Here is a 22849-nt window from a genome sequence, read left to right as displayed (position 1 = left end):
CTGCCACTGCTGAGTGCCCCATCGGCCAGTGGAGGCCAACACAACCCCGCAGTATGGCACCTTTCTCCAGAGGGGGTTTTGCTTATAACAAGACTGGGCATTTTAATTACTGTATTGGGACTGTGTTTTGTGACTGAAAGAGATCATGGGACTTTTTTTTTCAACCAAAGATTGACAAGAGTTGTCATGGATCTTCCTCAATTTTCATCAAGGGAAAGAGGAAGAACTATACCCAACAAATATATGTAAAGGGGCAAAAATAAAATCAGAGACAAAAATAAAGTTGCTTTATGATTACGTTCCGTGAGTTATCCTAATTGATACACATATACACACAATTCATATATTATTACCATATTACTTTTGGATACATACATATGTGGCAAAATATGTAAATATGCCTAGGAACAATAAACACCAAGTTGGGGTTACCTCTAGAGAGGGAGGAAGAGGAATGAGTCAGAAAGAGGAATGCAGGGCTGCGATTGAATTTGTAATGTTAAGCGTCTTATTATTTTCCATACTTTTTCAAATCCCTCGAAAGTTTTTATTACAAAAACAACCACACGTATTTGTCAATATAAATTACCATATCCTAAATATTATGGACGCCAGTTAAGATCATCAGCATCAATATGGGCTTTGAGGATTTGGACACAACACCCACCTCCTGGGACCGCACCCAGGTCTCCAGTGTCCACATCCTCTAAGCCTTCAGGCCTGTTCGTCTCGTTGGTCTCCTTCACTCAAGAGGCACTACCTCTGAATTCTGCTAGTTCTAATTATACCAAAAAAATGGTGAAAAATATGGACAAATGTCTTTTTTCTGCTTATACATATGTGAGTAGACCTCTAAAATAAATGAGTTAAACTTCTAGCCTAGAAGCAGCACATAGCCAAGGGTAAAGTTCAGGGTCAAGCTGAATTTCTTAAAGTGGATATGTCTAAGATGAAACAGAGAGAGGATGACTGAGAAACCTATGATGTCACTTCCCCACAAACAGTGAAAAGTCCAAAGTAATTTCAGCCTTCACAGGCTCCACGGCTCACATCCACATCTTACTGACCCTAACAAGTTAGCAGCTCACAGAATGACAGCTGCTCTCAGCAAGATCAGCCAGGATGGGCCAAATGACCCAAGGCTGCTTCTTGCTCCAAAAACTACCAACAATTAACACAATTTCATGACCAGATTTCAGTATTTTCAGCTGAAAATATTTTTGTAACTGAACTGAACATAAACTGAAAAATGTAATAGTTTCTATCACTTTGGGATACTCTAAAGGTGGAATTATTACATTATGTGTTCTAGCTAATTTGATAGTAAAATACCCAGATAACATTATATGACATGGAACATAATTAATCATCCCATTCTTTAGCCTTCTGATAGAGGGTGAATATTGAATTCAATTAAGATGTTTAGTTTCACCAGTGAGAAACCTGTAAGAAGTGTTTAAATGAAGAAACCTAGACGTAATGACAGAAGTTTTTAAGGTGTCACAAATTTTTAAATTTCACTAACCCAGCTCTCTCATTCCTTATCATTTCAAGTACTGACATCTCAAGAGATGTATAATTTATAGATGCTCCATGTAGAAATGAAAATATAATGTAACAATTACAATACAACTCCACCTCTGTAACTTTAATTAGAAAGTTTGGAACTTAAGAAAATTTTAAAATAAATCTTACCATGTCTTGTCACCTCAGGGTTATCATTACCTATACACAGATAAACTCGATTATATTATAAGAGTTATCCCTACACAGAAAAATTTCAATAAACTTTAGTCCGAAGTGGGATGAGCCATTTCATTAGTTATGTGAAGTTCTCAACATGGTGCCATGTCTATGACCCACTAACACAAAGAGAAGTAAGGCATTAATATGAAAAGCAATGGATGGAATTTTGACACGGGTACACTCTTGAGCAACGCTACCCTTTAGCCTTTTCCTATGGCGACATAGTTAAAAACAAAAAAGAGCATTGCCCCAAGCTGTGAGCATTTAGAGATACTGAGTTTGGCCCAGTATTCATTTAGACCTAAAGAGTGAATTACATATACCCTAATAACTATGAAGACCTGCCCAGCCCTTAGACTAGGAGCTTTTCATCAGCTGCCCATGACATAAAAGCACATGAATTTTTTGATGGAAAGGTACATTTCTCTTTGCTTGACCCTTATCCAGAAAATCATTAATAAAATCATTTTACTTACCCTGATAAACACTATATTGGCCATAGTTTTTCAGAAGATAATCTAATTAAAAAAAGAAAAGGAAAATCCATGGTTATTGTATATTCTGCAATGAGCAAATGACAGTACAGTTTCTGTATCTCCTCACAGTGTTTCACATCCATCTCTCTTGGAACTTATTCCTTCTTCCTGCGAACTATGCTCACATGTCACCTCCTCAGGGAGGCTCTATAGGTTGAACGTCTGTGTCCCCCCAAAATTCATATATTGAAATCCTAACCCCCAAGGTGATGGTATTAGGAGATGGGGCCTTTGGGAAGTGATTAAGTCTTGAGGGCAGAGCCTTCATGGATGAGATTAGTGCCCTTATAAAAGCAGGCCAGGGGCCGACCCCCTGGTGGAGTGGTTAAGTTCGGGCGCTCTGCTTCGGCGGCCTGGGGTTTCCACCGTTGGGAACCTAGGCGCAGACATGCCATCACTCATCAGGCCATGCTGAGGTGGTGCCCCATGTAGCACAGCCAGAGGCACTCACAACTAGGATATACAACTATGTACTGGGGGGCTTTGGGGAGAAGGAAAAAAAAAAGATTGGCAACAGTTGTTAGCTCAGGTGCCAATCTTTTTTTTTTTTTAAAGATTTTATTTTTCCTTTTTCTCCCCAAAGCCCCCCGGGTACCTAGTTGTGTATTCTCAGTTGTGAGTGCCTCTGGTTGTGCTATATGGGATGCTGCCTCAGCATGGCCTGACAAACGGTGCCATGTCCACACCCAGGTTCCGAACCTGAGAAACCCTGGGCCGCCAAAGCGGAGTGCGCGAACTTAACCACTCAGCCATGGGGCTGGCCCCCTCAGGTGCCAATCTTTCAAAGCAGGCCAGAAAGCTCCCTTGCTTCCTTACACCCTGTGAGGTTACAGTGAAAAGACAGCCATAAGGGAGGTGGTCCCTCACCAGACACTGACTCAGTCGGTGCCCTGATCTTGAACATCCCAGCACCCAGAATTGTGAGAAAGATTTCTGTTGTTGATAAGCCACCTAATCTACAGCATCTGTTATTCACAGCCCAAGTGGACTGAGACGGATGCTTCCCCACCATCTAAGATGTCCCCACCTTCAATGTTCTCTGTCTGTTACTCAGCTTTATTTTATCACCACCTGACAAATAACTCGTATTAGTTTATTGTCTGTCTCCATCACAAGGTCTGTGTTTCCTATTCCCTGCTTTGACCCTAGAGCCCACACAGGGCCTGGCAGCAGATTCTCAAATATCACTAGATGCTCAAGAAATATTTGCTGAATGAAGAATTGATGCATGAATGAATGATAGGCCTGTGGTAGATTTGGGGGTTACCTTCAGGGAATTCACAATCTAACAGGAGAAACAGACATGTCAAAACTGCAATATAGCATAATATATGTTATATCAGAATAGTATAAGGTACATGCTGTCCTAAAGAAGGAGTGGATGTGTTAGGGAGGGTTTCACAGAGGAAGGGATACTTTGGCTGAGTCTTGAAGTATGCGTAGGAGTTCATTAGGTGGTGAAATGGAAAGAGAGAATCCTAGAAAGAGGGAACAGCATGTGCGAAGAAGGGAGACAAAATCTCTCCCATTCTACTTCGGACATGACTGGAGCAAAAAGGGTATAAGGGAGGAAGCCCTAAACTAGAAGAAAACCAGCAGCACTGTTTTCAGAGCGAGTGACTGAGGTCACACTAGAGCCTGACAGCCTCCTGCTTCTCTCAAGTGAACTTACTGCACCCTCCAATGGCCTGTTTCAGCGCGGTCGTCTAAACCTAAGGGTGGTGAGGTGCTGGCCTCCAGGTGGTCTGGTCACCATCCTCCGAGGAAAATTTCAAGAGTGTAAAATGGCAATGCTGGGATGAGAGAACATCCACTTAGTCTTTGCTTGAGGAGGCAGCAGCCTTCAGCAGATATCAATCAATGCCTCTGTCAATGCCAGTGGCAATCCTTATTGACAAAGTTCAGGTAAAGGGGGAGATGGCATCTACAGGTCTTTGCACAGGCTTGGGAGCATTTGTTAGAGCTGACATTTGAAACCAGATGTTCTATTTCCTGGGTCAGATGGTCTATTTCCTGGGTCCCCTCCATAGCAAACTGACTCTTTTTTGTTATTCTTAAGGCTGAGAATGGTTATTCTTAAGAATATTCTTAAGTCATGAGAAAAAAGCATCCTCCTATTAAGCAAGAGAGAACAAAATACAGAAGCAGAGGTAGGGTTTATGTGTCTGTGCCGGAAACTAGAACTGCATTAAGACCAAACTAAGAGGAGGGTCATCCCATGTTCCTACAACGGAGCTGGTAGAGAAAATAGACAACATAGCATTAGAGATTTGTACACCCATTTTTAGCTAAAAAATATTACAAAGCCACATAATTCACCTTGACCTGTTAAAACTCTTAAAACCGTGATCTCAAAACTTAGAAGAGATTTGAAAAGTTTATGTCTTTATTGGGGACATACATGGGTTAATTTAAAGATGGGACTTGAGTAAGGGTGAGGAGCTGAAAGTTTGAAGGGGAAAGGAATTAGGAAGACCATGAATTGCCCGGATCTTACATTTGTCAGGGAGCTCCATGCCTGGCCCTGGCCTCCTGAGTTCCCCAGCATCTCAGCCATATAAGCAGGTACGGTGTTTCACCACCAAAAATACTTGCAAATTCACCAGTCAACAGCTTTCCTTGTGAGGCTAAAATGAAACATGAATTTTTCTGCCCTCCTTAAAAAAGCAAGTTTCTTTCTTACTTTCCTATCCTTAGTCCAAATCTTCATTGGAGGTTAAACTTTGCTTAACTAATACATTCTCCAAAACTTAGTGCTTCGTGTCTTAGGATAGTGAGACCAAGAATGTGATGGAATTCAGAGGAAGGAAACAGTGAGAAACAGCTGGACCAAATGAGCAAAGGCAGTGATGACAGAAGAACAACAATGATGGTATTATCTTGTATTTCGAAAGCATCTTTATCCAAAAAGGCTCCCAGTACTGTATAGATATGTATATTTTGTCTTTTTCCCTTGGTGATTGAAAAAAAATTAGATTCACTCTTATTAATGCATATTTTCATAGCTATCCACAAACATTTGGCTGTTTCTATTTGAAGAAATTAACACAATTAATTTCTTCATTGAGCACCATCTGGAAACTGCATTGACTGCTCACTTTCTTCCATTGTTTAGAGTCCTATTTTCTGTATCCTGTCCAACTTTGGGCAGTAGCTTTTGCCTTCTTTTGCCATGTTTGTAGCATCATGTTTTACTTGTCTGAATTCACGTTGGCATGTTCATCTTGCTCTTTTAATCATCAGAGCTTGCCTACGAATTGTGTCCTGCAGTTTCACGCATCACCATCAGGCTTCATCCCCCTGCTTTCATAACCTATGTAATTCTGTTTTTTGCGTGATCATTTTAATGAATGGCATTCCATTTATATGGCTACGTAATTATTTTTTAAAACTCCCTGGCAGTGGGCGCACATCAACCAGGTGTTCCTGATTTTTCTCTTCATTGTCTATAATGTAATTAAGACATGTCTTTTCTCCCACCTTCCTGGACTTTACCATTTGACCAACAGTTTCACCAAAAGCTTGTGCTGCTTCCTCCCGGGTAACTCTATATATTCTTTTTTGACATCTCTTTAAATTCTCCTTCTTGGGGCCACCCCGGTGGCGCAGCAGTTAAGTGCGCACATTCCGCTTCCACGGCTCAGGGTTCACCAGTTCGCATCCCGGGTGTGGACATGGCACCGCTTGGCAAGCCATGCTGTAGTAGGCGTCCCACATATAAAATAGAGGAAGATGGGCATGGATATTAGCTCAGGGCCAGTCTTCCTCAGGAAAAAAAAGAGGAGGATTTGCAGCAGTTAGCTCAGGGCTAATCTTCCTAAAAATTTATAAGTAAAATAAAAATTTTTAAAAATTTTAAAAAACCAAATTCTCCTTTACATAGTAGAAATCTTTCCCTGCAAACTCATTTTACTCTAAAGTGGATTTATCTGGTGAATATTAGTTGAAATCAAAGATCTCAGACGTGAAAGGGGTGCCCCAAGTTTTTGATCTATCCCTCTGCCTTCAGGAAGACACATACTGTTTTCACTTAACAGGCAGTGCACCTGAATCCCAGAGAAGTGACTTGTTTAAGGTCACACCTCTATTAAGTAAGGAAGCAGAAGCTGGACTCCAGCTCCCCAACTGAGGAGCAGTGGGAGATTGGAGAAGGAGTTGGCACCAGAGAAGTGTAGTCTCTGAGTCAGTAAACTAAGTAATTGGTACTTGGGTGGAGAAGTTATTGATGTTTGGACTCAAATCCATAACACTTAAGGAATATTAATAAAGACCATTGAAAAGCTATGTAGTAATGAGAACTATGGAAGAATGGAATTGTGCTCTAACACTAATGTTCTAGTCACCTAGTGCTGCATAACAAACTACCCCGACACTTAAGGGCTTAAAGCAACAATATGTATTTTACTCAAAATCTGCAGCTGGGCAGAGTTCTGCAGGGACAGGTCATCCCTGCTCCCTCCATGTTAGCTGGGATTGCTCGAAGTCTGAGAGCTAGAATCATCTGAAGGTTCATTCAACTCTGGCATCTGGAGGACGGAACAGCTGGGGCTGCTGGGTTCCTTGGACATCGCTCTCTATCTCTGCCCTTCCCACGGGGACCTTTCAGCACAGCAGCTGCAAGGTAGCCAGACTTCTTACCCATCGGCCCACTGCTCCCAAGGACTGTGGCTCAAGAAAGAGAACAACGTGGAAGCTGCACTACCATTCATGACTTAGCTCCGGAAGCCATGCAGGATCCATTCTGCCACATTCTCTCGGTCCAGGCAGCTACGAAGGCCTCCCCAGATTTAAAACACATGCACATAGACCCCACCTCTCCATGGAGGAGTGTCAACAGCATATTGTAAGAAGACTGGGTCGGATGAGATGTATATCAGAGCACTTGTCTTTGGAAAACACACTCCGCCGCAACTGAAAACCACTGGATTACCAAACCACCGAAACAGAGTTGAAATGGACCTTGAAAAGCCCATTCCTTTGTCATTAACAAAACTCATTCTGCAAGACAGCTCCAACGCCCCTCCTTTTGGAATCCCTCTTTGATGTCCCCCAGCTTCCATAGCCCTTTGTAAACATGCACCCTCTCACTCACCATATTCTATTGTAATTATTTTTATAACATGATTGTAATCAGACAGGTACTATCAACCTGTCAATTAGCCAAAGTTATTTTTTCCAATCAATCAATGTGGCATAGGAAACATCACCAAAGAAAGCAGTCTTCAGAATGATGGAGAGGAGAGGAGCAAGGGGAGCAAGGGGAGCCAGAAGTGACACTTCCAACGGAAAACAAAGGAAAGCAGCTGGAAAAACATCAGCAATTCAGAGATGAAAAACTGACATCACACAAAGAAAAACAAAAAATATATATCTTCATGTTTAACTTGTCTGAATCCATGTCAGCATGAATATACATATACACATGCTTATATATATATGTATGCTTTTGTGTGCATATATATACAAAATACATATATATGTATATATATATGTATATATATATACATATATATATATGCTTTTGTCCTAATTAAAGGTAGATGGCATAAGCAGATGTCTAAATATCCTAGAGTTAAGCAGCTGAGACAGAAGCATCGCCTAAAGCCCTGCTTCTCCACCTCCCCTGCATCAGACGCCCCGAGGTTCTGATTCAGCAGGGTGGGGCGGGCCTGAGAATCTGCATTCTCACGGGTTCCCAGACGACCTTGCTGCTGGTGGTCCAGCACCACAGCCCAAAGGTTTTCACAACCGGAAGTAGAGGCCATAGCTGAATCCCCGGCACAGAGGAAAGAACCAGAAGGGCCACAAGAGCCGGGGTGAGAGGACGACCCAAAACACGGAGGTGGCCTGATCTAGACAGAGCCCATTTCTCTGTTGCCCCTGACCTGCCAGGGCACACTCAGGCGACTGCACCCCGGAGGCCGGAGGGCCGAAGCCGCCGGGCGTCCTCAGCTGCGGTGGCGAGGCGCCCCCTCCCGACCAGCCCGGGCTCTGCCGGCCGGGACCGCACCACGGCGCTGCGGGCGAGGGGGCGGGGCTAACGCAGGAGGGCGAGCCGCGGAGACGCAAGCCCCGCCCCCTGGGTGGGCGCAGCCATTGGGCGGTGATTGGTCAGCGCCGCCCGTGCGCGGTGACGTTGTACCTGGGCGGAAAGTTTCTGAGAGGCGCGCGGGAGACGAGAGTGGGAGGGCCCCGTACGTCCCGGGAAGGCTCGAAAGGGTTGTTCCGCGGCCAGGTGCTCGTCGGGAGAGCCGGGGCGCTTCCCCACGCGCTTCCGCTCCTAGCCGCGTGCTACCTCGGAGTGCTTCTCTGCCTCCGGGCACCCGGGTGAGCGTCCGCCTGGGACCTCTGGGGGGCGGGGGAGGGTGGGGGCGTGTGTGTGTGTGTGCGTGTGTGTGTGTGTTGGGGGGGGCGGTGAGAGCGCACCTGAGGCTCTCGGCGCTTCCCTGGCCCCCACCACCTGCCTCCTTAGGCTTTAAGATCACTGACCCGTCTCATGTCGCTGGGCCTCGTGGCTCTAGAAAGTTAGGCGTTAATTAGTTCTCCCAACAATTTTAAGTGCCTGCTGTGAGTTAAGCGCTGAGCTAAGCGCAGAGCCTACGCAGATAATGATGTCCCCGTACTCAGAAGTGCCAGGCACAGAGCAGATGCGTGGTTCGTGTTTGAAAGGACCTGTGCCGGAAAGACAGACAAATGACTATTTCATGATGTGACAGGTGCTCGATTCGAGGTGTACGTGGAAAACACTTGTAAGGGGTGACCTCTGTGAGAGACTAGTACTTGTGCTAAGGTTTGAAGGAAGAGGCAAGGAATTACAAAATCAAATTGTATGCATTCTGTAGCCGCTGCCAGTGAGCCTCTACAGCCCCAGTTGTAGGGATGTAGCTGCTCCTTCTTCCAAATAAATGGAAAACGGGTTATTGGTTCTTTTATTCTCATTAGGCTCCTGGTTTCAGAGAATATGGCAGAGGAGCTGGATCTCATGGGACAGGACTCTGATGGGGGCAGTGAGGAGGTGGTCCTCACTCCTGCAGAGCTCATTGAAAGGCTGGAGCAGGTAAGCACCCCAGAGAGAATCCCCTTGCTCCATTCTTAGCCTTTTTATTTAGTCCAGCTATGCAAATGTCAGGAATCAGAAAATGAGGAAGTGGAATTCAAGGCTTATTTCAAGAGAAGAGGGACTGGATTTTACCATTTACACGGAAATAGGAAGTAGGGAGGACAGCCTCTGTTAGAAACTTTGTAATGTCAAACACAAAATCGTGAAGTGGGGCCAGTAAGGGACAACTTTGGGCGCATTTAATAAAACGGTTCACAGAACAAGGATCTGCTTGGTGTTTGTGGGGACTGCAGAGGTGTTGTGGTGGAAACTTGTAGGTTCTAACCCTTAGTCCCTGGAGCGTCTGCTGTTGCCCTGTAGAAAGCTGGGGTAGCCAGAAAGGGCTGCAACACCTGCCTCAGTAGAAGGCGCGTCGAATTTTTCCTTTTCCTCCCATGTACTTTCTTTTGTCAGCTGTTCTCTACATTTCCACTGCTTATCTAAAATCATTTCTGGGATATTTCTCCTTTTAGTCGTAATGGCTATGGTTTACTGAGTATTTCTCGAGTGCTAGTAACTGTAAGTTACTTGCAATTACTTCTCATGAAGCTCTGGGAGATAGGAGTTGAGACTATCTGTGTTTAAACCCCTCCATGCCACTAGCCTATTATGTGACCTTAGGCAAGTGTTGTAGCTTGTCTCAAGCAGTTCCTTGACTGTAAAATGGAGTTAATAATAGTGGCTACCTCACAGAGTTGCTGTGAGGATTAAGCGAGATACTATATGTCAAGTGCTTAGCAGATTGTCTGACCCGTGATAAGCACTCACTGAGTGTTAGCTGTGAGTAGTAATAATCATTACAACCCAGTGAGGCAGGGGTTATTGTTATGTCCATTTTACAGATGAGGAAACGGGAGCTTAGAGATGTCAAGTAGCTTGCCCAAGGTCACACAGCAGCAGCAGAGCCAGGATATGACCCAGCTCTCTTTGACTGCAGAACATGTGCTCTTAATCCACTACACCTGCTGCCTTATTCTCGTCTTCTCCCTTTAACTGCCCCTTTCCAGAACTCTCTCATGTTCGTTACTTTAGCATTCTTCATTCTTTCCTACCAAACATGCTGTCATGAGTGACAAAACTGAAGGAAGATGATTTTAAAATTGTCTCTCATATGATAATCCTTACTGTGGAGCAGTGAGTCTTAATTTGTTTTTGTATCACAGACGTTTTTGAAAATCTGGTGAAAATTCTGGCCCTTCTTCCCAGCATAATACACATATATACCTATGCAGAATTCTGGGTATAATTTTAGGAGGTTCGTAGACACCCTGAAGTCTGCCCACCTAACCTGTGGACCCCAGTTTAAGAGCCCCTGCTTTATTAAGAAAGGATTCTTTGAACAAAAAGCACAAACCATAAAGGAAAACACTGATACATTCAACTACATGAAAATTAAAAACTTGTTTTTACACCTTGGTAAGAGTAAAAAGACATGCCACACATCTGGGGGAAGATATTTGCAAAATATATAACTGGCAAAAGGATAGTATCCACAATACATACACTTTACAAACTGCCCCATAGAAAAATGAAGTCTTAACAGGCATCTCCCAGAAGCAGAGACCAGAATGGCCAATAATCGTATGAAAAAGATATTCAACCTTTTTAGTAATCAGGAAAGTGAAAATTTAAATCCCAATGAGATATTACTTCATACCCATCAGAGTGGTGGAAATGAAAAAAGTGAATAATATAAAGTTTTGGCAAGGATGTAGAGCAATTGGCACGTTCGTATACTGCAACAGACATGCAAATGGATCACTCTGGAAAATAATTAGTTGTTATTTAGTCAAGTTGAAGGTGCACATATCTTGTGGCTGAGTCATTCTACTCCCAGGTGCATACCCTAGAGAAAATCACCAGCAGACGTGCACAAAATGTTCACAGCATTGCTTGCAATAGTTAAAAACGAGGGGCCGGCCCTCTGGCCGAGTGGTTAAGTTAGCGCACTCGGCTTCGGCAGCCCAGGGTTTCACCAGTTCGAATCCTGGGCACGGACATGGCACCGCTTGTCAGGTTATGCTGAGGAGGCACCCCATATGCCACAGCTAGAAGGACCCACAACTGAAAATGCACGACTGTGTTCCGGGGGGCTTTGGGGAGAAAAAGGAAAAAATAAAATCTTTAAAAAAAACTGAAATAACACAGGTACCCATCAACACTAGAACGGTTAAAAAATTATGGCATAGACACACAGGGGGGAAAAACAGCAACAGAATCAGTAAAATCCATGCTTCTGCAACAGCATGGATAACTCTCAGGAACATCAAGTAGAACAATAGAAAGTAAGTTACTGAAGAAACATAAGTGTATGTAAAGTGCAAACACTTGAAAACTGTTGTTCAAGGCACAGCTTGCCAGCCTGCCTGACATGGCACACGCTGGTGTGCGGCAGATACCTCCTGTTGACCTCCACCCTCGGACAGCCGGAGCCCCCAGGCTGGTGGCCTCTTGTGGTATCATCAGGGGCCCCTTGGAAGGCAGCCTGAGGATAGTGGGATCTGACAGCACAGCCTCAGGTCGGCAGTGGGTGAGCATGAATTACGTCTTGGGCCCGATGCTCTGTCGCAATGCCCTGAGTGCAGCCAGGAGTTGGTCCACCACCTGGACAGCTGCTGCAGCTGGCCACAGCCTCTGAGGCTGCGTGGCATTGCCCGAGGAGCACCCTGACAGGACCACTGGATAGGGTCACTGATAAACACAGTTCCAGGAGCATATATAGGATACTCTTGAATGCCTGAAAAAAGTAATTTAAAACTTACTACCTACAGTGCAGTTTCTCATTTTAATGATTGTATTAGTTTGCTAAGGCTGCATAACAAAGTAGCCACACTGGGTGGTTTAAACAACAGAAACTTATTTTCTCAACTCTGGAGGCTGGAAGTCTGAAATCAAGGTACCAGCTCGGTTGGTTTCTTCTGAGGCCTCTTTCCTGAGCTTGTAAGGGAAGCTTTGTGTGTCTGTGTTTAAATTTCCTCCTGTCATAAGGACACCCGTCATATTGGACTAGGGCCCACCTAATGACCTCGTTCTAACTCAGTTACCTGTTTGAAGACCCTGTCTCCAAATGCAGTCACATTCTGAGGTCCTGAGAGTTAGGTGTTCAACATATGATTTAGGGGTAGAGAGGGACACAATTTAGCCCATAACAGTGATGAACAGAGTGTCATTAAAAATTTTGGTTATGAACCAGATGTAGCCATCTCAAACATAGAATTGACTATTGAAAAAAGACCAGGGATTTGAACACAAATTTCTCACTAGAAATCTTGAAAAGATTTTATTTGAAAAATTTGTACTAATATAAATTTTCCCGTAACATTTTATATTTTATTATGATTTCAAAATGTAAATGAGAAATCTCCCCGAAATCTACTGTTTTACCCCAGTGTACCATACAAGCGTTATCAAATACACTGAAACTATATAGAAAATTAAATGCTAAATTCAGGCAGATTACCTCTGAGGAAGGAGGGACACATGGGGACTTTTAAAATAATGATAATCTTCTTTAATGAAGTTAAGTGCCCAGAGGTGTTTATATCACTATTCTTCACGTTCATATATTTCATAAATATTTTTGTACCAATTCAGTATTTAGTGAAATCAGTTAAAAAGAAAAACTCCTGCTTTATAAGTCCTCTGTGACAATTTGATCTTTTCTCATTGATTATCCTACTTGAAAATACAGGTTGTCTTTCTAGTTAATTTAAAATATCCGTAACACTAGTACAGAAGCTTGAGCACCTGAGAAGACTTTTCTGGTAGTAGTAGTACCCAGTATTTAATAGTGTGTCTTGATGGTGATAATTGGAGAAGTAGAGACTCAAGGATGTCAAAAGGAGTAAATTGAGCCTGACTGGCATGTAATTCTGAACTATGCTAAAACTGAATTTCCTGGAATTGAAAGATAAGTATAGTTTTCCTCAGTCACCTGTGGAAATTTCAGTTCTCTAAGCCTTGGTAACTTCTGAAATGTACCGAGCGTCTGGGCCTGAGTCAAAATGAGGGATTTAACCCCTTGTTGCAAAACTTTAATAGATGAATATCCATTTCTATTATGATGCTGTCTACTCTTGAATGGATAGTGGATAACTTAATCTGTTTTCTTGTCAATAGGTAAAGATAGCTATGTCCATTTCCTCTCAGATATTATAATGATGGATGAAAAGTATTTGTGAAGTACCCTGAGCTTCAGGAAAGAAGAGAGGTGTGGATTTGTGTGAGGTTACTTCCTCTCTCAAAATAGCAAGGTGGTGGTGCCCCCTGGTGGGCAACAGCAGGTGAGGAAGTAGAAACACGTTGATGCTACTTGGTCAGAGACACTGTTTGAACACCAGGTGGCGTCACTCTCAGCATTGGTAGCATACTGACGCCACTTTTGAAGTGAACAGTGTTTTGTAATGTTGGTTAAATAAAAGGTTGTGAACACAGCGCTCCCACTAAAAGAAATAGAAAATCCACCATTAAACATAGCTTGTCTTCAAAGCATTTCCAGTATTTCCAGCTGGTAGGCAAACAGTTTTCTTTGCCTGAGATAGCTGTGATTTTCAGGGATTATGTACTGACTCCCAGGGTTTTTGTGCTCTATTGTTAGTGATGCTTTATTTGGCATTGTTTTTTAGGCCTGGATGAATGAAAAGTTTGCCCCTGAGCTGCTGGAAAGCAAGTGTGAGATTGTAGAATGTGTCATGGAACAGCTGGAGCACATGGTAAGAGCTGCTTGTCTCAGGGTGACAAAGGACGAGAACGCTAAAAGGGTCCATCGGCATAGGGAGAGGCAGTGGTCTGATAGCAAATCTGCTTTGTTTGGCCCAGCCTGGGTTTGTTGGTTTTTTTTAAATTTTGAGTTAGTTATCTACAGTTACAAAGCATGAGATTCCTGTGAATATCTGGATATCAGCTTCCCATGAACAGTCTAAAAACATGTCATCACTGGCTCCGCATTTCTTCAGGAGAGCAACTGACCGGAGCAGGGTAAGGGCCCCCTCTCAGTGTGCTCTCCAGGCCCCCACAGTCCCCAGCTGCCCACCTTCCTCACAGACCTTAACTGCCTGGCCCCCATAGATATTTGAGTGTGTGGCCCTTAGCTTAGATGGGTTAGGCTTAAGTCATTAGCAGCCTCAGGGAACTTTGAAACATTGCTATTTTACAATTTCTTAACTGGTGTTTTAACACTACTTTTTAGACTCTTTAGACATTTTTTCTGTCTGCTATATTATCTCCTTTGCAATTGGGTTGGAGTACTTCTGGGCCCTTCTGACCAACCCATATTCACAGTGTGGTTTTTGAGTCCTCAACATTGCCAGAGATGATGGTCCTTGTGGGCAATGTGCAGATTAAACAAAAAAGGACGTAGTCTTTGAATATCATGTTTCTCATAAACTTCATTTTCTCTTTTACTAGGAAGAAAATCTCAGGAGAGCCAGGAAGGGGGATCTGAAGGTCAGTATCCATCGCATGGAGATGGAGAGAATCCGCTACGTCCTTAGCAGCTACTTGCGGTGTCGGCTCACGAAGGTTTGACGTGGAGATACGTGGAGGCATTAAGGCAGTGCAGTCTGTGATGTGCACTGAGCGTCCTGGGGAGAAGTTGGGCTGGGGCCTGGGAGGGGCCAGGGCCAGAAGATGCTGCTGAGGCCCAATATCAGGGTAGCTAAAGAGTAAGGAGGGTAAGAGATTGTTCTAGAGAAGCATAGACGGAATGTGTGTTGCACACCTCCAGGGACACATTTTTAGTCTATTTATCTCTGTGTGAGTGGTGCCCCCTGGAGTTACGTCATGGCAGTGCTGACGGTAGGCTTGTTTGCATTGGTGGAATGGGGAATACTGACGGGGAGAGCTAGTTTTAAAAATTATTTTGCATCTGTCGTACAGTCACTATCAAATGGACCATGATAACTTGACGTTCAACTGTAGCTCTTTGGCCACCTGACTTATAAAAATGAAATTGCAAAACAGTGTTATTTTGTATGATGTCTGTTTCAACTCTGGAAAGTTCTTCCTTCCTTGAAGTTAGGTCTCCTTTCGTTCCACTTGTCCCCTGAGTTATTACAAAACAAATTCATTCTCTCTTCTACATGAGAGTGCTTCAGATATCTGAAGACAGCTTGCAAGTCACATCGAAGTCCGTTCAGCTAAACGTTTCAACCGTTTATTTCCATTTACTCTCCTGGTCTCTTACCGAAAAAGGTTCTAGATTGTCAATATTCGTCTTAATTATACCATTATACCACCTGCAACTGAATACAATATTCCATTTGGTCACTTTTGTGAAAAACAGTACGATCACTTCCCTTATTCTGGATATTAAACTGGTAGTTATGCCACCCAGTATCACATTAGCATATCTGGCACACCATGCTAAGTTCATTCTGTACTCACCATGAAATCTAACCTCTTCTGAAGTTTTTAGTATTATCCCATCTTGTCACCATCCTGTATTTGTATGGCTTGATTTTTGACCCCTAAGTGTAGGGCTTGATTCTTATCCCTCTTTAAACTTCATCTTACTAAATTGGGCCACATCCCTGGTCTCTGGATCCTGATCTTGTCACCTAATGTATTAGGTATCTCTTAACACTTTATGACATCGGCAGGTTTGATAAGAACCTCATCAAAGGTCTTATCTGATTCATTAATAGGATTGGGCCAGTGATAGAATATTCCACCAGAGACTTCCCTACAGAGTGACACCTGTCCCATTGAATCAGTATTCTTTGTCCAGCCCTTTATTGAGTCTCTCAATCTATATTGTCACCCAGCCCCAGGCTTACAGTGTGTCCACAAAGGTGTCATAAAGATGTTATCACATGTTTTGAAAAAATTGAGACACACAGTATACCTCTCCACCCACCGTCAACTCCCAGGCCACTCACTTTGTTGTTGTTGTTGGGATAAATCCTCTTCATGTTATTAACCACTTTTCTTTGAGTTCACAAACCGTCTTTTAAATTATCTATTCTAGCATAGTACCACATATCAATGTTAAGGACACTAATCTGTATTTGAAGATTCCCCACCTTTGTATTTTTGAAAATCAGGAAATTTGCCTATCTCTGATCTTTCACACCTCTTCTGAACTCAGTAATTCTTCTGAGCTTATAAAACTACTTATATTTTCGTATCACTTACAATTACGGTAAGTGATACTGTAACAGTAACAATTTGCATATTACAGGAGAAAAAGCTTCATATACTTACTCTCCATACAAATTTTAGCTAATTTATTCTGGAACATATTGATCCAAGCCAAAAATCTTAAACTCCTTTGAATAGATAAGTGCTTCTTTGTCTTGGCCTTCACTTCCTCCTTACTGTTGTCATTTCCCTTTGTGCAAGGAACATTTCCTTCCACAGAGATAACCACAACAGCACTGACTCCAAACAACACACAAATCCCTTCCCAGCTCCTGACCACACACCTTTTTGAAGCTTGTAGCTTTGTGTGTGTGTGTGTGTCTGTGTGTCTGTGTGTGTGTGTTTTCCAGGTAGTTCTTAGCATTTTTTTTGAAGCCTCATCTCATTTTGGTCTTTATCCTTGCTGGTTCTCTTGTTGGAATTGTGTCACTATTCCATCTACTCGTGTCTTCTGTGTGTGCTTTTCCAGCTTTTGTATGTGTTTCATCTCACGGAAGAATGCCCTGTACATTTATATAAAATGTTAAATGATATCCTCGTCTCTTCCTCTTAAATGTCCTTTAAAATTGTATTTTTGGATTTTCCTTTGTGAAAGCCTCTCAGCCTTTTTTAAAGTGTCTTCCTTTTTAGAGTCCTTTTCTTTCCTCCGAATTCTTCGGAACTGCCTTGAAGTCCAGAATATAGGCCTCATTAGAAAGAGTCTTGACCAGGAAGACTTGCCATTTTTAAAGTCAGTTTCTGGATTAACCTTAGCCTATTTCAGAAATCTGGTATGTTTGACATGTGAATCTTGACAGATGTTTTCATCATGATTTTTATCTTCACAGATAGAGAAGTTTTTCCCTCATGTCCTTGAAAAGGAGAAAACACGCCGTGAGGGGGAGTCTTCTAGCCTTTCTCCAGAAGAGTTTGCCTTTGCCAAAGAGTGAGTAAGCAGTACGTGTGGGACCCACCTTACTTTCCCTGGCTTGTGAGTGTGAGTTTTGGTGGTTGTATACATGAAGCCGATCTCAGAGCCCTGTTGTCTGTCTGATAGCCCTGGTGGCTCCGTCCAGTCGAGTTGTCACAGCAGTTTGAAGTTATGTATTTCAGGTACATGGCTAACACGGAGACCTATCTAAAGAACGTTGCCTTAAAGCATATGCCTCCTAACTTACAGAAGGTGGACCTCTTGCGGTCGGGTAAGCAGAACATTCTCTTTCAGATGTCCCAGGGGCCGTAGGTTACACCCCAAGTGTTTCCAGGTGCCTTAGAATAGGATCTTCATCTTCATTCTTTTCTCTCAAACATAAAGAAATAAGTATATAGATAAGCAGAAAAGAGAAGAGAGGAAGAGTTCTGGGTTTAAAAGAAAAAATTGTTAAAAACAGGTACAAGGGTGGCCTCTTCAGGTTGGGTTGAAATTCTTATGACTGCCGTTATAGACGTAGACTTGTTCGTATGTTCAGTCGTTCCTTCCTCCAACAGTTACCTGCTGGGCATCTACACTGTGCTAGGCTCTTCTGAGCTCTGACGATACAAGAGTCTGTGCTCTCAGGGGCTGGCAGTATTTCCTCATAGATTCCAGATCATGCAGAGACTGTCCAGCCACCAAGGAGGCTTTAAATAGGAGGCTAAGGAAACCTTGGGTGATTCCCTGTTCCCTAGAGTAAGGGCTCCTGGTCTCCTTGTTGTGAGGAGTTTCCCTCATTATGGGAAGGGGGAGCAGGCCTGAGAATGTGGGAGGAGAAGGAGAAGGCGGCTGGGCGGAGGGAAGCGTGACCAGAGCGTCTGCCTCTCGCCCTCCTCCTCGCACAGTCCCTTTCATAGTCTGCTGAGCTGAGGGAAGGGAGTTGTAGTAACTCCTAAGCTTGGATCAACCCGGGGGCCCCTGGACTGTAGGTTACGGTTCATATCCCTTGGTCTTTCACAGCTTGCCGTATCCGAGCAGGACCTTGCCAGGCAGAATTGCCAGACCAAATCAAACAGTCCTCCAGGGGACTGGAATCCACGCTCTTCACAAGCTCAGCTTAGTCTGCTGAGGCCACGAGTCCCAGTACAGCTGAGCCCTTGGAACTGATCGCCCACCCAGCTTGTGTGGGGGGCCACACTGTGACCCCTGTGGTGGGTGGAAGAGCTGGAACAGGCTGGGTGGAGACATGGTTTACCAGGTGTCTTGTCAGCTCAGGCTGCCATAACAAAGTACCATGGAGGTTTATTTTCTCACAGATCTGGAAGCCAGAAGTTCATGATCAAGGGCTGGCAGGGTTGGCTTCCTCCGAGGCCTCTCCTTGGTTTGCAGATGGCCACTCTCATGCTGCCTCTTCACATGGCCCCCACTCTGTGCATGCGCACCCCTGATGTCTCTCCGCTTTTTAGAAGGAGACCAGTTAAATTGGATTAGGCCCCACCCTAACAGTCTCATTTTAACCTACCTCTTTAAAGGCCTCATCTCCAAATATATTCCCATTCTGAAGTGCTGGGGGTTAGGGCTTCAGCATATGAATTATTGGGGGGAACAATGCAGCCTGTAACACCAGGAGGAAGCAAGCCCTTACCAGATTTGTGGAACTCTGAACTGGTCATTTTGGTGAATTTGCCTGCGGGAACAAAAGGCCGGTCCATGTCCAGTTCAGTGACTTGTTTGCACCTTAGAAGAACAAGAATGGAGCAAGGACCATCTCCCTAATCACTGCCCAGTGCTGTCACATCCAATTGATTAAAGCAGCCGTGGACTACTGACAGGCATGCATCTGAGTTCCTGGAACTGGCTCTAAGCCATTGTCCCAGAGCTCCTACTTAATGCTGGTGGACACCTCCTAAAACACTCACATGTCACTTGTCCGGATCCCTTCTAAGAACTAGAGCCAGACCCCTGGAATTGAAGCCATGGGGAGTGGGAACCAGCCTGCCCTAGCGAAGTCCAAGTCTTTCTTGGTTAGCCCAGATGCCCTGAGTGCCCCTCAGGCCTCCGGAGCATTGTAAGCCCAGATGGCAGGATGGGGGAAGGCATGTTGAAATCTAAGCTGGGTTTCCTGGAATCAGTAGCTGCCCCGTGGGGCCAACTGACCTGGTGAAGTTGGAGTCTCCTTGGCAGGCCTAGAGCCCTGGAGCAGCCCAGGGGACCTCCCTAGACATTTGGAGCGCGTTATCCTGAACCCCCTCCATAGATGAGGGAATCAAGGGCAATATGAAAGCTGAGCTGGGCTCTTCAAGCTGAGTTGTCCAGTAGGATTTCTGGACCCTGCAGTTGATGGAATCCTCTAGGTACAGGGAGCCTCTGGGGCTCCAGGAAATGAAGAGCTGTCAACAAGCAGCCTAGCTCAACACCTGCACTTACTTGAAATGTTGGCTGCTGGGAGAAGAGGAGGGATGGCATCACCTTCTTAACCTGTAATCAACCAGTGAGGGATCACTTACAGGTTAAAACCTATATTCCATGTCTGACATTCAAGGCTATCACCATATGACCCAATGTTCCTAATACTCTCTCCTCCTACTCCTTTATATAGAAATATTTTCTAACCAGGTTTATACACTCTGTCCTCCCAAAACAGCATGCGTATTTCTACCATGGCCCTTGCTATTACCTCCCAGGCTCAGCTCTCCTCTTTAAGTCCCACCCTTTCCTTCAAAGTTCACATCAGCTGCTTTCTCCCCACATCACTGAGTGAATGTGCTTCTGGTGTGAGGTTCCATCAGATGCTGCTGGTACCACCTTGTCCAGAGACCACATGTCGTGCTTGCTGTTATACTCCACACTGTGTAGCAGAATTCCCTGCACAGTTTACATGCTCATTGTTGTAAATGAGTGGTTGCTATGTGAAGCCATGGGTGGGAAGTGTGTTGTTTCTATAAGGAGCCAGATGTCTCCTCAGACAACCCCCCCCACACTGCTTTTACATCCCGGGTCCCTCAGTGCTCAATACAGTTAATCCCAGCAACTTTCCCCATACTGATCTTGCTAGCTGAGTATTTTGATTACAGTATTGTTTTTCTGGCAGTTCCCAAACCCGATCTAGATTCCTATGTGTTTCTAAGAGTGAAAGAACGACAAGAAAACATCCTGGTAGAACCAGAAACAGATGAACAGAGGTGAGTGCCACGTGTGTCTCTGACAGTGGGAAAGACTGCTCCCAATGGAGCCCCAGCTGAGCTCTGCAGATGTATGTTCTTCCTCCTTTTTCAGGGACTACGTGATTGACTTGGAGGAGGGCTCACAGCACTTGATCCGATATAAAACCATTGCACCTCTGGTTGCCTCTGGAGCAGTACAGCTAATTTAACACCAAAGCGAAATAAACAAGAATGAAGACATGGAACCCTAGAGAAAATATTTAGGAACCTCTCCTATCACTTTGTGCCTATGGACAACGGACTTCTCAGCAGTGCTGGGGATCACCTGGACATTGAGAAGGGGCCCAAGGCAGGATTTCTCACGTGCTACATGTGCTGCCGACTCTGCCGTGTTAGGCTGCGTCAGGAGGTGGCGCCCTCGCTCTGTTGAGTCTGCCTCCTGGGCAAATACGTGGAGATCGTCACTTTGGACATCTTTTCCCTTCGTGGTATTTTTTGAGCTAAGGAAAGTGAGACAAAGTTAGTTCATAACAAGGCAGCACTGCCTATGGTGAGGGGACTAGTTAGCCCTGACCTGATGGTGACGGGAGAGTTCATTTAACCTTCCTGGTAGGAAGAATATAAATCAATTAAAGGAAACAGTTACCGCCTTCTATGATATGTCACTAAATTGTGTAAACTAGCCTTTTGGAACCTCTAATATTAAAACCAGTTTCTGTCATGCTTTACTGAGAATCATAACTAAACCAATAAACCATTAAGTTTCAGTTTGGTGACAGAAGGAGCCTCTGGACAGTTCTCTGCTTGTGGTCTAATGAAGTATGTTCTCCCTGCTGGTAACCTGCAGCCTTCCCCGAGTCTCAGGCAGCTTCGCCAAGCCAGCCTCTGGGCCATCTGGCCATCCTTGGCCAAGGCTCTGTTAGCAGAGCAACACTAACTGGCCTATCTAGTGACCTCGGTAGCAGCTTTTCTTTTTTAAGCTCTTTATTTTCCCAAGGGAAATGGATGCAGTTAAACTCCTGCGAATGGAGAGTGTCACAGTGATACCTACAGGAAGGACATACATATGGACAGTGAATGAATCGTCCTTCCTGGAGACATGATACAAAGCAACCTGCATTCAAGCCTTTTCTTGCTTGATGAGAAGGCAGCAGGTTTTCATTTATCTGATAAAGGCTGTTAGTTATCAGTGTAGTATTGCTGTCATTTCCAAGAGAAATCACTAAGTGAAAGCAGGGAAGGTTTTATTCATTAATAAAAGCTTTTTATATTTCATGTGGTGCTTTATTTTTTCCAGACTGTTTTTACCCTCTTCAGCCACTCATTGCACAAATATTTATCGAGCATACAGTGTGCCAGGCACAGTTCAAGACACGGGCTCCAACCCAGAATCAGACTGTCGCCATCCCTGCTCCAATGGTGATAAGGGCCTTGCAGAGAATTAGGACAGTGACTCACTCGAGAGTGACTCATGGTCTGAGGGGTTCTCACTGGTTTTGGTGCATCTCACTGAAGGACGCTGAGGTCTGAGTAACAAGGAGCCAGACACACACAGATCAAAAGGAAGGGCATTCCAGGCAGAGAAAGCAGCTTCGGTAAAGGCCCTGAAGTGGAAATGCGTTCTGCCTGTGGTCAATGTGGCTAGAACGCAGTGGGCAAAATGAAGAATGGCGCAGGATAAGGTCTGAGAGGCAGGCTGGGCCCAGATCACTTAAGGGCTTTGTTAGCAAGGATCCCATTTGGTCCTCGCAGCAGCCCTGAGAAGTAGGCAGGGCTGGGAGGATGCAGTAGGTGGGAAACAAAGTGGTGAGTCTCCCTCCTAGTCACGTGTGCGCCTTCTCACCATGGCCTCCATTATGGTGCTAAGCAGCCAGGAGACGGACGTGGGCTGTTACACTGTTATCTAGAACAGTGCTTCCTAAGCCTTAATATGCACACCAGTTGCCTGCAGGTCTTGTTACAATGCAGATTCTGATTCAGAAGGTCTGGGGTGGGACCCAGGATTCTGCATTTCTGAGGAGCTCCAAGGCTGTGTGCTTGCTGCTCATCCAGGGACCACACTTTGAGTGGCAGGGCTCTATATCTTCCTGTTCTGTGCATGCTGGGCCACACAGAGGAGTTTAAGGTCTCTACTAAAGGCACAGAGTGAATTGTGTCATTTCCTAGGTCACCTCTTCAGAGGAAGACTGGTTTAGATATGTCGTTTTAAAATAAAGGGGAAATTGAATTTCAAAACCAAGTAGCAAAGGAAATGATGTGGCTTAGTGTGACA

General features: G+C 44.3%; 2 protein-coding genes across 7 annotated transcripts in view; one reads left to right on the top strand and one right to left on the bottom strand.

Moving 5' to 3' along the window:
• ANK1 (ankyrin 1) overlaps window positions 1–22849 on the bottom strand; it is a 622216-nt gene that overhangs the window by 299402 nt on the left and 299965 nt on the right. The gene's annotated exons all lie outside the window — the stretch shown is intronic.
• GINS4 (GINS complex subunit 4) lies at window positions 8270–21852 on the top strand. Of its 6 annotated transcripts, XM_070598786.1 has the most exons (10): window positions 8421–8609; window positions 9225–9339; window positions 13501–13664; window positions 14007–14093; window positions 14236–14358; window positions 14788–14901; window positions 17349–17446; window positions 17614–17702; window positions 20505–20595; window positions 20690–21852. In XM_070598786.1, the coding sequence occupies exons 4-10, from the start codon at window positions 14013–14015 to the stop codon at window positions 20784–20786; spliced, it is 693 nt and encodes a 230-aa protein (XP_070454887.1). In that variant the 5' UTR covers window positions 8421–8609; window positions 9225–9339; window positions 13501–13664; window positions 14007–14012; the 3' UTR covers window positions 20787–21852. The 6 variants fall into 6 exon arrangements, with proteins under 6 accessions (XP_008521381.1, XP_008521382.1, XP_070454889.1 ...); XM_070598788.1 differs by lacking the exon at window positions 14236–14358 and having other exon boundaries at window positions 8418–8609; XM_070598787.1 differs by lacking the exon at window positions 13501–13664 and having other exon boundaries at window positions 8420–8609.

This window comes from Equus przewalskii, chromosome 28, assembly GCF_037783145.1.
Source record: "Equus przewalskii isolate Varuska chromosome 28, EquPr2, whole genome shotgun sequence".
Taxonomy (NCBI): Eukaryota; Metazoa; Chordata; class Mammalia; order Perissodactyla; family Equidae; genus Equus; species Equus przewalskii.
The sequence above is the reverse complement of the archived record's forward strand: the minus strand, read 5'-3'. Positions and strand labels throughout refer to the sequence as shown.